Raw genomic sequence first — 14,278 nt, 5'->3', positions numbered from 1 at the left:
TTTGACTTTAAATATTTCAAAAATTATATCGGTAATATATTATTATTAAATTGTTTTTATATTTTGCAATAATCCAAGTTTCTTGTGTATAATTTTTTATCCGTTAAAGTTGGGAGGTTAATATTGAGAAAAAATAATTAAAGTCTCGACAAAACGTTTGTCCGCCGTAAGAGCACGTATATAAGGAGATAAAATATGTGATTTTTAAAATTTAATATCTAAGTAACTAAACGGTGAATCTTTTTTAAATTTTGGGATTAAATAAATTACGTATTTATTTATACGAATACTTAATTTCAAAGCTCAAAGTTGGAAATTATTTTTTACATTAAATACGCTCGAACTAAGCTTCCTTCAGACATCCAATAAATAAATTAAATTATTTCAAACCATTAATTTTAAAACATTTAATCGCATTTTCAGAATACTTTTATTTTATAACTCTCATATGACGATTGTATAAATTATTATTATTTTTTTTAACGAGTGTTTGTTTTTTTTTCTGGCCATTTATGCACCAATAAGATCGGAAAATTTTTATAAAAAGTCACCTGAAGATTATTTTCAGATAATTATAAAAAAAATTTGAGTTGTGAACAGAAATACTTTTTTAAATTGTATTAAATTCATCTTTAAATTGTTAGACGTGAAAATATAGTCGTAAAAAAAATTCAAATGACCTGAAAAATAAAAAATATTTAGTTTCTTTGGCGAGTATCTAAAAAGAAAGTAAGTAAAGGTATAAGTTTATAGAGTTTACTGTAAATAATTAACCGTAAGGTAAATTTTTATTAAAAAAAATTACAAAAAGCTCTGGCTTACATTATGTATTAGATAAACTTTTATTACTGATCCAACAAATTTTGTACATTATAGAAAAATATTTTACTAAGTATAGAAGAAATAATAAGTTACAATCAGCTGTAGAGAATTGCCTACTTACGCCATCTGGCCAGCAGGTGGAGAACTGATATTGTAAACTCAGGGGTCATTAGACGCCGTATTGGTGAGAAGTGCGAAATAGGAGTACGAAGTTTTTATAACCTTAAAAGAAGATGTTGTTATAATATTTCAAGTATAAATAACAATATTGAAAGACTTTTAGACTTCTTGCAGTCACTATGTGATTGTCGTAACTTTTAGACTATAAATAAATAAAATTTTGCAATATTAAGTAATGAATTTTGTTAAATTACACTGTACTTTCTTAATTATTGACATTTTTTAAGATATAAGCTCATCCTGATGCTACACTCATCAAGAGCTTTCATTTGAGTACCTACATGCATTTTTGATATATTTTTCATATATACATATATATAATATATATAAATATACGAAAAATTGATATGGATACTCAAATAAAAGCTCTTGATGAGTGTAACATCGGGATGAGCTTATATCTTTAAAAATGTCAATAGTACACAAGATACAAGGTCATTTCTTAATTATGGATCTAGAGATAGAGCATTTTCGAATGCAGCCTAAATACTTATTATAATAAATTGATTATTGGTGAGAATAATATGAAACCTCAAAAAGGCACAACTCCAGCTCAAGACTTTTATAACGATACTAAATTTAACCATAAAAACCAATTTTATCATACAAATACACTGGTAACAAAATTTTGCTTATTTTCTTAATAACATAGATTAATGAGTTAATGAAAATTAATAAAAGAGTTCTTACCGATAAGTATGTTTGCATAGAAAAGACAAAAAAGGCTCCAGCGGTCATTTTCATAGGAGTCAATCCTTGTGTTAAACCGTTCAATATAAGTCGTTTAGATTTTCTAGATAAATGATTTTCCCAGCCACATTCGTAAATACTGATCCATAATTTGTCGTTCTAAAGAAATATAAAATAAATATTTTGTTAGGTACAATTGACTATTACAATTAGAAATAATAACCTCAATCATCAGTTGATCGCCGTAGATGCACCAGTAAAATAAATGGACCAATCCGCATCCCAACATAACAATATCTTTGAAGATGTTTCTGTTTTCGTGTAGTGACTAAAGAATATTATTTTAATTATTATTATTATAATTATATTCAATAAAAAATATCGAGTTATCTGTAAAGAAGGTTGAAGAGATACTTACCACAACAAGGACGAAAAGTCCAACGCAGATAAGAATACAACTTGAAAATATCTGTCCAAACAACACAACGGTGAACAAGCTATTGCAGTCGTTGAGATTGTCGATGAGCCGTCGATGATTGATGACACAAGCTCGGAATCTCAGAAGAAATGAATCAGCTGGAAGGTTAACTTCTTCGAGAGTAAACGGCACAAAGGACAGGATTTCCTCTTGCTCCTCGGGGACTTTTAAGAATTGGTAAGCCTGGATGATGTTGTAGTTTTGCTGAGATACTGAAAGACTGGCGCGAGATGTGGTGATGTCATTGCAATGACGGAAATTCGCTTGGAGGATAATCAATTGCACGTTGATCCATCGGATAAATCCTAGAAGCGATGTGTCGAAGACGAGGATCCACATACAGGCGATGACTAATCCGTAGCATTGACTGCCCAAAATTATTTCGAATATTGGGCTCTGGGTTTCGTTGAATGGAAATGATCCCCGGACTGGGAATTCACGGGTGTTTAGGAATAATTTTATTGGAAGGACACCTAGGCCTAGTACGGAGATCGATGCGAGGACAAATATAGTGTAGTCGAAGTTTTGGAACACTATTGCAGTTCTGATAATTGTAAGGACCCCTAAATCTATAAATAATTGTTAGTTGGGTATGAAGCATACGGAAGAAAATTTCTACGAAATTTTCCAATAAAATTGTCGTAATGCTAGACTATACTTGTATTACCTGTAACTTTCAAATATTTTAGACGAAAATTTTCCAGAGCTGCCTCTGGATCTTTCCAATAGAACTAACTAATTTTACAATAGTTTAATTGGAATGTTTTTAAATTAGTGTGAGTGTTGGCCGTGCACAGCGCTAGACTCGCGAGTTTATGTAAATGCTGAAGGACATCAATAGTAGTTTACCTCGGATAGCGTAGAGGGAGAGTCGTGTGGCTACCAACTAAACAGTTCTGGGTTCGATTCCCGGACGATAGATTCCGATTTGTTTTGTTCGGTTACTGCAAAGTTACCAATCAGTCGAACCTCCTACCTTCTCCCTCCCTAAAATTTATTCAAAAAAAACCTTGTGTCAATTTTTACAATAGTTTAATTGTAAAGTTCACCAACACATCTTGTATAATTAGCTCTATAGTATTGGACTTTTTAAGTCTGTTGGTAGCCTTATTTGTTGAATAAAATTTACAATAGTAGATCGTAAAAATTACTAAATTACAAGTATAGTCCACCGTTACTATTTTATTTAATTAAAATTACGATAGTGAAATATTAAAAATTCCTTCTATTTGCTTTCCGTATATGATCCGATTTAAAGCATACTTGGTTCTAAATTTCTAAGCAAATATTACAATAAAGTAAAATTTATAAAATATTATATTCACCTGAAGAATACTTTAACAATGAAATAGGCCCGTGAATATCATTAATAAGCCGTCGAATTTTATTTTGCTGAAGATAAATCACCACTGACTTCAATTCCGTCATCACAAACGGAAATATGTAACCCAAATTATAAGACACTTCATGAAAGTTGTCAATGTTTATGCAAAAATCGGCAGCATTAGCCACGACAATAAGCATAACTACAATCCAATTGAATATTCTGAACAAAGTAACCACCACGTACTTACTAAGCGGCTCTTTGTCGATTTCGAACAACCCGAGAAGTCTGAAATATAAAAAAATTCTTAGAATCGATAGGTTATTTTTGTAAGTTAACTTCTTTCAATTTACTTCGCAAGATACAATGTATAGTCGAGGGTTGCACGGTGTGTTATTATCGGAGTCTTCTTCATATTTTTTATCTTCGCACGCGATAATATTTTGTTATTTCTCAGAACATTACAGAAACAATGTGATATTATCTTCAATTAAAAGTATAGAAGAAAATTATATCCTTCTACTTCGTTTTTTTGTATCAATTTTGCTAAATTTAATATGCAATAGTTTTTTCCGTGAATAATGTATCAGCAACTGTTCCAGAGTGTGAAGCTATAATTTGCGGTGTAAAGAAACGGAAGCTAAAGAAAATTGTTGCCACATAAAATTGCGAGTGGTGCAAAAATCGTCAGTATTGATTCGAATATATTTTTTATATAATTCTCATAAAATTTTGTGAACTATTATATAATTTTATAAAACTTATCAAAATTAAAGAAAAAATTTTTTTCTGCTATGCTTTATAATTTATATTTTATTTTATTATCAATCAACAAATTATGTAATAAATAAAAAATCGAGGCATTAAAAAAAATTAATTCAAGCATTGTCTATCTCCTAGGTTAAAGTTTAGATATTACTGATTGCGCCATCTACTAAGCCGCCGGAGAAGTAACATTGAGGAAAGAAGTAACAAGAGTTAGTCATCGCTAGATGTCGTTGTGCTGAGTATTGCGAAGTACGAGTAAGATGTTCGGATAATCTGAAAAACAAAAATTTTCGTGGTGGAACTAAAAAATAAGTGGGTTAATTATCTTTATTATAATAATTTACCGAAAGATAAGTTTTCATGGAAAAAATAAAAAAAGCACCCGCTTTCATTTTTATAGGCATTAATGCTCGGATTAATTCGTTTAATATTAGTCCTTTTGTTTCTTCAGAAATGTTATTTTCCCATCCGCTGTGATAGATACTAACTGATAATTTGTCATTCTGAAAAAATTTTTAATTATTATTATACAGTTTATAAAAAAATAAATCGATATTGTGTTATTATATATCTTCTAGAAAATTTTTCGTCAATTTTTATTTCAGACAAAAATTTGTTTAGGAAATTGATTAAACTAAAAATCAATAGATAAACGCTCTAGGTTAGAGAAAGAAATTTCACCATGCGCCATCTGTTGGAAGTTTTTAAAACTAAATTTGTTGGAAAAACTATTCACGGACACATATGACTATATGAGGCCTTATCTATATAGACAAAGCAACTCACCTCAATAATAACCCGCTCACCATAAACGCACCAGTAAAGCAAGCGAATAAAACCTAGTGTAAGCACTGTAACAGCTCTTGCAGTATTTCTCCTTTTCTCCAACGCCTGAAAATAAACCTTCAAGCCATTCGATCACATAATAAACGTCAGAATACTCACCAAAACTAGTTGAAACATTCCAACGCAGGTCATGGTACAGCTGGTCAATATTTGTCCAAACAACACGACATGAAACAGATCATTGAATTCATTGAGATGACTGATCAGCCGGCGATGGTGCGTCACGCAAGACCGGAATCTTATCACGAACGAATCGTTCTCAACGTTGACCTCTTCTTCAGTGAACGGAATAAAGGACCTGATCTCTTCTTGCTCCTCCGGGACTCCGAAGAAGCTGAAGCCCTTGATGATCTGGTAGTTCCGGTCTGACATAGAGAAATTGGCTCGCCCGACGGTAATGTCATCGCAATACCGGAAATTCGCTTGAAGAATTACTAATTGCACGTTGATCCAGCGGATGAACCCTAGCAGTGTAGTGTCGAACATGAGGACCCACACACAGGCGACTAGCAATGCGTAATTTTGGACGCCATAGATTATTTCGAAGTTTGGATACACTGTTCCGTTGAATGGGTATACTCCCCGAAGGGGAAGTTGACGTGTTTTCAGGACTAGTTTCATTGGAAGGATATTGGTAGCGGCGGCCGTGAGTGCTGAGAATAAATAGAAGCCGTAATCGCATTTTTGAAATACTAGTCCTGTGCGGATTATTGTCAATACGCCGAGGTCTGTGAAATAAATGGATTTAGAGAATAGTATAAGGCCAGAAAAATAGATTTTTATTATTATTAATTGCACTTATTTCCTAAAATTGCACTGTAATTCATTAACTATTGACGTTTTTACACGCTTTATATTAGCTTCACTTGTATGTCAGTTTGTCAGTATGTCAGTATGTAACTCTCCGTGGGTAATCTGCGCGCCTGCGGCCTTCCTTGGTTCTGGTAGCCGTTTCTCAGGCTCGCTCTCCGAAATCGAACTCTGATTCCCCGTATTTATAATATTTATAAATAATTATTTTTTATTAGCTTCACTTGTATGTCAGTATGTCAGTATGTCAGTATGTAACTCTCCGTGGGTAATTTGCGCGCCTGAATATTTTTGATAATCAACAAATAATAGTTTAAAAACTAAAAATCACGCTTTTATAAATAAACCAAACTAAAAGTAAAATAAATAATAGTTTAAAAACTAAAAACACGCTTTTAATAAAAAACCAAACAAAAAAATAAAAAATAAATTTAAATTAAGAATAGTGTTAAAAATTTCAATAAATATAAATTAATAATAGTGTAAATAAAAAAAATGTATTTTATTTAAAAAAAAGCGTGGGGTGCTTTTTAAGATGTTATCAAAATGATAATCACTCTACTCATATCTGTCAATAAAATATTTATAACTATTGACACCATGCACCTCACGCTTTTTTTTAAATAAAATACATTTTTTTTATTTACACTATTATTAATTTATATTTATTGAAATTTTTAACACTATTCTTAATTTAAATTTATTTTCTATTTTTTAGTTTGGTTTTCTATAAAAAGCGTGTTTTTAGTTTTTTTAAACTATTATTTATTAAAGATATAAGCTCATCCCGATGTTACACTCATCAAGAGCTTTCATTTGCGTACCCACATGCATTTTAATATATTTTTCATATATACATTTATATAATATATATATATATATATATATATATATATATATATATATATATATATATATATAAATATATAAATACATGAAAAATTGATGTGGGTACTCAAATGAAAGGTCTCGATGAGTGTAACATCGGGATGAGCTTATATCTTTAAAAATGTCAGTATTTTACAAGATACAAGTTTATTTCTTTATTACGTAAATTTGGTAAAAAATATCAGATTTTTTTTTACACTGATAAAAGGATTTATTAACTATTAATAATTTAATTTATTCGAAGACAATTATATAATTTATTAAATTTTAATAAATATTTTTTAATATTTAATAAATATTTATTTGGGAGGCAAGTACATTTATTAACAGTTAATAAGTATTTATTAATAGTTAACAAATATTTATTAACAGTTAATAAATATTTTGTTGAGTGAATTTGTTTAGCTTGCAATAAAATATGATACAAGAATTGCTTATAAACAAAAATCATCTTTATAAATTATTTGGATTAATTATATAACATTATAAAAACGTTTATTGTAAAATATCAAATTCTACCACAGCTCATAATTATCTTTTATATTTTTAAATATTAAAAACGTTAATTTATTTAGTGAATTTAATTATTATCATGAATTCCAGCGATAGAGTTATAAAAAGTGTCAAAAGAAAATTGCTATTTTTGCTTTTTATTTTAAATAAATATTCAATAACCATTAATAAATATTTATTAACAGTTAATAAATTGTACTTAATAAATATTTGTCAACTGTTAACTAATATTTATTAACATTTAATAAATAATTTATTAACTGTTAATAAATATTTATTAAATTCTGTGATGTTTAAAAATCATTTATTAACAGTTAATAAAGCTTATTAAATGTAAACAAATCCTTCTATCAGAGTATAAACTACAACTGACCTGAAGAATACTTCAACAACGAAATCGGTTGATGAATATCATCAATAAGCTTTTGAAATCTAGTTCGTTGATAGTAAATAGCTGCAACTTTAAAATTCGTCGTTATTAATGCAAATATAAAGCCTAGATTATACGACACTTCAAGAAGATCGTCAATGTTAACGAAGAAATCTGCAATATTAGCAACCAGCATCTGAGACACGACAATCCAATTAAACATCCGGAATATACTGAATACGATGTACTTGACTGGTGATTTATTGTCGACGTCATACAATCCAAAAAAACTGAAATTTTTAACAACAATTCAATTATAATTTTTAATTATATTGTTGTTAATATACTTTGCTAAGCGCAATGAACAGTCGAGAGTCGAACGGTGTGATATTATCGGTGATTTCCTCATCACTGTAATTCTCTGAAGAAAACAAAAGTACTTTTGTTTTATTTATTGCTACTGATCAATACCCCGCAACTCTTCTACAAAATTTCTCTTGCAATTTATTTTTTTTCTATCAAACTTTTGCGCAACTGCAATATTTTTTCTCAATGCGGAAAACGTTTTAGCAATTTTCTTCAATTATAAGTATAGAACAGACTTAGTAAGAATCTTTTTTTTTTCTTTGTACTTGTTGTAGAGTCTGATAAAAGTTTTCTGCTTTTCACGAACAATGGATCGATGTTGCTGCTTCACACGCGAAGATAATTTGCATAATAAATTAGCTAAAAGGAAGAAATTGAAGATAATGCGTTTGAAGGAAAAATATAACTTTGCGTGTGAAAATTATTAATATTAATACTTAACAGACTGCGCAGTAGAAGAAAAGAAGGGTACAATAGAAGGGCGAAATATTATTGGCATCGTTGCTGTCAGTTCTTAGGCTACTTACTGAGTTATCAAGCATGAATTAATTTTATGTCAAAATTTTAGTAAGTTTTAAAAGTGTTTTTATTCTTTATTAATTTTATTTTGTGTTTCAGTCGTAAAAATTAAAAGTTTGTTACCCAACTTATAAGATAATTCTAAAAAGTCGTCAATATTTAAACAATAATCGGCAGCATTTGCCACAACAATAAGCGTGACTACAATCCAGTTGAATATTCTGAACAAAGTAATCGCCACGTCTGAAAAGAAAAATAATTCTTCGGATCAATAGCTTATTTTTGTAAGTTAATTTCTTTCAATGTACTTCGTTTGATACAATGCACAGTCGAGGGTTGCACGGTGTTGCTAAAAAAATATCATATGGGTGATTCTCTGTAAGAATATTTTTTGCTGTCCCGGGCATTTTTTTATTAGAAAAATTGTTATTTTGTTACTAAAAAAAATTAATGACGAAAGTAAAAAAACATTTCTATTTGAAGCATTGAAAACTAAAATGAAATAAATTTTGATTTTTTTACTATAAATTCGTAAACCATCTTAATAACAGTCAATAATGTTTATAAATTTAATTAGTTAACTAACTATCTTCTTCAATAAAAAGTACCGAAAATTAATTTGTTTCATTAAATTCATTAAACCAAAGTTTGTCCCAGGCATTTTAAGAACAGTCCCCTGCCAAAAGTTCAAAGCCAAAAAAAAAATCCAGCGTGTTATTTTACCTTTTGTAAGGTTTATAAGGATCTAACTAGCCTTGAGTTAATAACCATAGGGCTGTTAGCGCTTTATCGGGATTTTATTTAGTGTCAAAGCACCGTTTGTGCTGGAAATATGTGTCTGGGCCACTTGAAAACTCAGTCCCCTGGCAACTATTTTTATTTATAATTTATTTATAAAATTGGATCCATAAGTCTTAATATTATTCTAATTAATGTAAACATTGATTGAGAACTTGAAAAGTTGAATGCATTGAAATAGTTTGCTTGATTTTTCTCAATTTGATAAAAAAAAAAAAAACAGTCCTCTGGCACACAGTTCCCTGTGATGTTATATGACAAAAGATACAAAAATATCGAAAAAGCAAAAATTAAATCAGCTGTTTATTTATTATAATTAAGCTGATAGTTTTGTAGCCCTTGTTAATTCTTTTTCTAATAAAATCAAAAATAATTTGGTCGGACAATTTTGTACAGATTTAAGACGTCCTTACAGAGAATCACCCATATAATATTATTCATAAAATATATAATAAATCATAAACTATTGTATAATTTTATTAAGCTTTCCAAAATTAAAAAAAAAAAATTTTTCTGCTGTTCTATATAATTATTTTTTTTTTTATTAATTAACAAATTATGTAATAAATTAAAAATAGTTAATTCTAGCATTGTCTATTAATAATTTTAATTCCAACATATCTATATTAACAAAGCTTCTCTTCAAAATATAAATCTGCAAGGGTAAAGTTTAGATATTACTGATTGCGCCATCTAATAAGCCGCCGGAGAAGTAACATTGAGGAAAGAAGTAACAAGAGTTAGTCATCGCTAGATGTCGTTGTGCTGAGTATTGCGAAGTACGAGTAAGATGTTCGGATAACCTGAAAAATAAAAATTTTTGTGGTAGAACTAAAAAATAAGTGGGTTGATTATTTTTATTATGATAATTTACCGTAAGATAAGTTTTCATGGAAAAAATAAAAAAAGCACCCGCTTTCATTTTCATAGGCATTAATCCTTGGATTAATCCGTTTAATATTAGTCCTTTTGTTTCTTTAGAAATGTTATTTTCCCATCCGCTTTGATAGATACTAACTGATAATTTGTCATTCTAAAAAAATTTTTAATTATTATTATACAGTTTATAAAAAAATAAATTGATATTATGTCATATATCTTCTAGAAAATTTTTCGTCAATTTTTATTTCAGACCAAAATTTGTTTAGGAAATTGATTAAACTAAAAATCAATAGATAAACGCTCTAGGTTAGAGGAAGAAATTTCACCATGCGCCATCTGTTGGAAGTTTTTAAAACTAAATTTGTTGGAAAAACTATTTACGGACACATATGACCATATGAGGCCTTAACTATATAGACAATGCAACTCACCTCAACAATAATCCGATCACCATTAGCGCACCAGTAAATCAAATGAACCAAACCTAGTGCAAACAATGTAGCAGCTCTAAAAGTATTTCTCTTTTTCTCCAACGCCTGGAAATAAACCTTCAAGCCAATCGATCACATAATAAACGTGAGAATACCCACCAAAACTAGTTGGAACAATCCAACGCAGGTCAGGGTACAGCTGGTCAATATTTGTCCAAACAACACGACATGGAACAGATCATTGAATTCATTGAGATGACTGATCAGCCGGCGATGGTGCATTACGCAAGACCGGAATCTGATCACGAACGAATCGTCCTCAACGCTGGCCTCTTCTTCAGTGAACGGAATAAAGGACCTGATCTCTTCTTGCTCCTCCGGGACTCCGAAGAAGCTGAAGCCCTTGATGATCTGGTAGTTCCGGTCTGACATAGAGAAACTGGCTCGCCCGGTGGCAATGTCATCGCAATGCCGGAAATTCGCTTGAAGAATTACTAATTGCACGTTGATCCAGCGGATGAACCCTAGAAGCGTGGTGTCGAACACGAGGACCCACAAACAAGCGACTAGCAACGCGTAACTTTGGGCGCCATAGATTATTTCGAAGTTTGGACTCACTGTTCCGTTGAAGGGGTATTCTCCCCGGACAGGAAGTTGACGTGTTTTCAGGACTAGTTTCATCGGGAGGATGTTGGTACCAACTGTCGAGGCTGCTGAGAATATATAAGCGCCGTAGTCGCATCTTTGGAATACTAGACCGGTGCGGATTATTGTCAATACGCCGAGGTCTGAAAAATAAATAAAATGTTTGCTTTATTGAATAATAAATTTTGTTAAATTGCACTGTATTTTTTTAATTATTGACATTTTTAAAGATGTAAGCTTACCCTGATGTTACACTCATCAAGAGCTTCCATTTGAGTACCCACATGCATTTTTGATATATTTCTCATATATACATATATATAATACATATTTTAAAAATATAAGCTCATCCTGATATTACACTCATCAAGAGCTTTCATTTGAGTACCCACATGCATTTTTGATATATTTTTCATTTATACATATATATAATATACATAAATATATAAAATATATGAAAAAATGCATGTGGGTACTCAAATAAAAGGTCTCGATGAGTGTAATGTCGGGGTGAGCTTATATCATTAAAAATATTAATAGTTCATAAGATACAAGGTGATTTTTTAATTATTGATATTTTTAAGCTCATCCCGATGTTACAATCATTAAGAGCTTTTATTTGAGTACCCACTTGCATTTTTCATATATATATATATATATATATATATATATATATATATATATATATATATATATATATATATATATATATAAAATATATAAATATATGAAAAATTGATGTGGGTATTCAAATGAAAGGTCTCGATGAGTGTCACATCGGGATGAGCTTATATCTTTAAGAATGTCAATAATTCCCAAGATATAAGATCGTTTCTTAATTATGGTAAATTGTATTGCAGTTTCTTAACTATTGACATTTTTAAAAATATAAGCTCAACCCGATGTTACACTCATCAAGAGCTTTCATTTGAGTACCTACATGTATTTTTGATCTATTTTTCATATATAAATGTATAAAATATATAAATATATGAAAAATTGATGTGGGTATTCAAATAAAAGGTCTCGATGAGTGTAACATCGGAATGAGCTTATATCTTAAAAAATGTCAATAGTTTACAAGATACAAGGTCATTTCTGAATTTTGTAAATTTGGTAAAAAAATATAATTTTTTTTTTTATAAATTTCAACTGACCTGACGAATACTTTAACAACGAAATTGGTCGATGAACATCATCAATAAGCTGTCGAAATTTATTTTGCTGATAGTAAAGAGCCGCAGCTTTAAAATTAGTCGTTATTAACGCTAGTATAAAGCCTAGATTATACGATACTTCAAGAATATCGTCAATGTTAATGCAGAAATCTGCAATATTAGCAGCGACCATCTGAGACACGACAATCCAATTAAACGTACGGAATATACTGAATACGATGTACTTGACCGGTGATTTATTGTCGACGTCATACAACCCAAAAAAACTGAAATTTTTAACAACAATTCAATTATAATTTTTAATTATATTGTTGTTAATATACTTTGCTAAGCGCAATGAACAGTCGAGAGTCGAACGGTGTGATATTATCGGTGATTTCCTCATCACTGTAATTCCCTGAAGAAAACAAAAGTACTTTAGTTTTATTTATTGCAACTGATCAATACCCCGCAACTCTTCTACAAAATTTCTCTTGCAATTTATTTTTTTTTCTATCAAACTTTTGCGCAACTGCAATATTTTTTCTCAATGCGGAAAACGTTTTAGCAATTTTCTTCAATTATAAGTATAGAACAGACTTAGTAAGAATCTTTTTTTTTTCTTTGTACTTGTTGTAGAGTCTGATAAAAGTTTTCTGCTTTTCACGAACAATGGATCGATGTTGCTGCTTCACACGCGAAGATAATTTGCATAATAAATTAGCTAAAAGGAAGAAATTGAAGATAATGCGTTCGAAGAAAAAAATATCTTTGCGTGTGAAAATTATTAATATTAATCAATAGCAGACTGCGCAGTAGAAGAAAAGAAGGGTACAATAGAAGGGTGAAATATTATTGGCATCGTTGCTGTCAGTTCTTAGGCTACTTACTGAGTTATCAAGCATGAATTAATTTTATGTCAAAATTTTAGTAAGTTTTAAAAGTGTTTTTATTCTTTATTAATTTTATTTTGTGTTTCAGGCTTTAAGGAAGTGGAAATTTGTTAAAGAATATTGGAAAAAATTATATACCTGACTTTAGATTTTTATATTAACAGTTGCAATTAATCTTAATTTAAATTAATTTATTGATTAATAAAAGGTAAGTTTTGTTCAAATTTTATCAATAAGTATTAATTTTTTTATAGTGATTGAATATTTTAATAAGAATATTAAAATAAAAATGTTTTTTAAACAATAAAAAATTTTTTTAATATTATTCAATTTTTACAATTTATTTGTAAAGTTATTTTTTATTTAATTTGCTTTATTATTACTCAATTTAATTTATCACTAAACCTATTTTTGTTTTATTCAATTTATCTGAAATTGTAAAAATATCTTGCGTCTCTGGATAACTTTTCCATTTTAGTTTGTTTTTTTTCGAATTCGCTCTAAATAAACCCAAAAATCAAAAATTAACATTAAAAAAAATAATAATAATAAGTTGACTACCTTATCAAATAATTAATATAAAATTGATCAAAAACTTCTTCAGCAACTCGAGGAATGTCAATTGGATTTTTAATAACCCTCGAAAGCTCTTCAATTTTCTTCAAAGCGAGTTCGCTGTTTTCTTCTCCAATTTTCTTCGATAAATTTTTAATAATTTGACTATTTGGTATGGTTATATTATGACTGTGGAAGTACGCCGTAATCCAACCATATTTAGTTGTTTTTTCAATCGAAGCCCATTTTCTGCGGATTATTTTTCTGATCTAATCACCATTTAATTAACTATTATTAATATTATTATAGGTTATTTTTATTACTAATTAATGTAAATATTATA

The 14,278-nt window shown here is 29.5% G+C and overlaps 3 protein-coding genes across 3 annotated transcripts; all 3 read right to left on the bottom strand.

Annotated features, from left to right (window-relative positions):
• Positions 1 to 825: 825 nt before the first annotated feature.
• LOC123270652 (odorant receptor 13a-like) lies at positions 826 to 4,086 on the bottom strand. The gene is made up of 6 exons (XM_044736790.1): positions 3,848 to 4,086; positions 3,496 to 3,782; positions 2,111 to 2,739; positions 1,916 to 2,020; positions 1,693 to 1,851; positions 826 to 1,044 (listed from the first exon to the last, which is right to left on the bottom strand). Exons 1-6 carry the CDS (start codon positions 3,907 to 3,909, stop codon positions 982 to 984), a joined length of 1,305 nt encoding a protein of 434 aa, XP_044592725.1. The 5' UTR covers positions 3,910 to 4,086; the 3' UTR covers positions 826 to 981.
• Positions 4,087 to 4,356: 270 nt separating this feature from the next.
• LOC123270711 (odorant receptor 67c-like) lies at positions 4,357 to 8,366 on the bottom strand. The gene is made up of 6 exons (XM_044736868.1): positions 8,037 to 8,366; positions 7,693 to 7,979; positions 5,208 to 5,836; positions 5,049 to 5,153; positions 4,607 to 4,765; positions 4,357 to 4,535 (listed from the first exon to the last, which is right to left on the bottom strand). The coding sequence occupies exons 1-6, from the start codon at positions 8,096 to 8,098 to the stop codon at positions 4,473 to 4,475; spliced, it is 1,305 nt and encodes a 434-aa protein (XP_044592803.1). The 5' UTR covers positions 8,099 to 8,366; the 3' UTR covers positions 4,357 to 4,472.
• Positions 8,367 to 9,962: 1,596 nt separating this feature from the next.
• Positions 9,963 to 12,974, bottom strand: LOC123270709. The gene is made up of 6 exons (XM_044736867.1): positions 12,832 to 12,974; positions 12,488 to 12,774; positions 10,845 to 11,473; positions 10,686 to 10,790; positions 10,247 to 10,405; positions 9,963 to 10,175 (listed from the first exon to the last, which is right to left on the bottom strand). Exons 1-6 carry the CDS (start codon positions 12,891 to 12,893, stop codon positions 10,113 to 10,115), a joined length of 1,305 nt encoding a protein of 434 aa, XP_044592802.1. The 5' UTR covers positions 12,894 to 12,974; the 3' UTR covers positions 9,963 to 10,112.
• Positions 12,975 to 14,278: the final 1,304 nt, after the last annotated feature.

The sequence above is a fragment of the Cotesia glomerata genome, linkage group LG8 (assembly GCF_020080835.1).
Source record: "Cotesia glomerata isolate CgM1 linkage group LG8, MPM_Cglom_v2.3, whole genome shotgun sequence".
Taxonomy (NCBI): domain Eukaryota; kingdom Metazoa; phylum Arthropoda; class Insecta; order Hymenoptera; family Braconidae; genus Cotesia; species Cotesia glomerata.
The sequence above is the reverse complement of the archived record's forward strand: the minus strand, read 5'-3'. Positions and strand labels throughout refer to the sequence as shown.

Coding starts and splice junctions, on each gene's coding strand:
- LOC123270652 (XM_044736790.1), bottom strand. CDS start 3,909: ATGAAGAAGACTCCGATAATAACACACCGTGCAACCCTCGACTATACA. Junction 2,740..3,495: donor ATTGTTAAAGTATTCTTCAG/GTGAATATAATA, acceptor AATTATTTATAG/ATTTAGGGGTCCTTACAATT. Junction 1,045..1,692: donor CTATGCAAACATACTTATCG/GTAAGAACTCTT, acceptor TCTTCTTTTAAG/GTTATAAAAACTTCGTACTC.
- LOC123270711 (XM_044736868.1), bottom strand. CDS start 8,098: ATGAGGAAATCACCGATAATATCACACCGTTCGACTCTCGACTGTTCA. Junction 5,154..5,207: donor GAATGTTTCAACTAGTTTTG/GTGAGTATTCTG, acceptor GTTTATTTTCAG/GCGTTGGAGAAAAGGAGAAA. Junction 4,536..4,606: donor CCATGAAAACTTATCTTTCG/GTAAATTATTAT, acceptor TTTGTTTTTCAG/ATTATCCGAACATCTTACTC.
- LOC123270709 (XM_044736867.1), bottom strand. CDS start 12,893: ATGAGGAAATCACCGATAATATCACACCGTTCGACTCTCGACTGTTCA. Junction 10,406..10,685: donor GTGATCGGATTATTGTTGAG/GTGAGTTGCATT, acceptor AAATTTTTTTAG/AATGACAAATTATCAGTTAG. Junction 10,176..10,246: donor CCATGAAAACTTATCTTACG/GTAAATTATCAT, acceptor TTTATTTTTCAG/GTTATCCGAACATCTTACTC.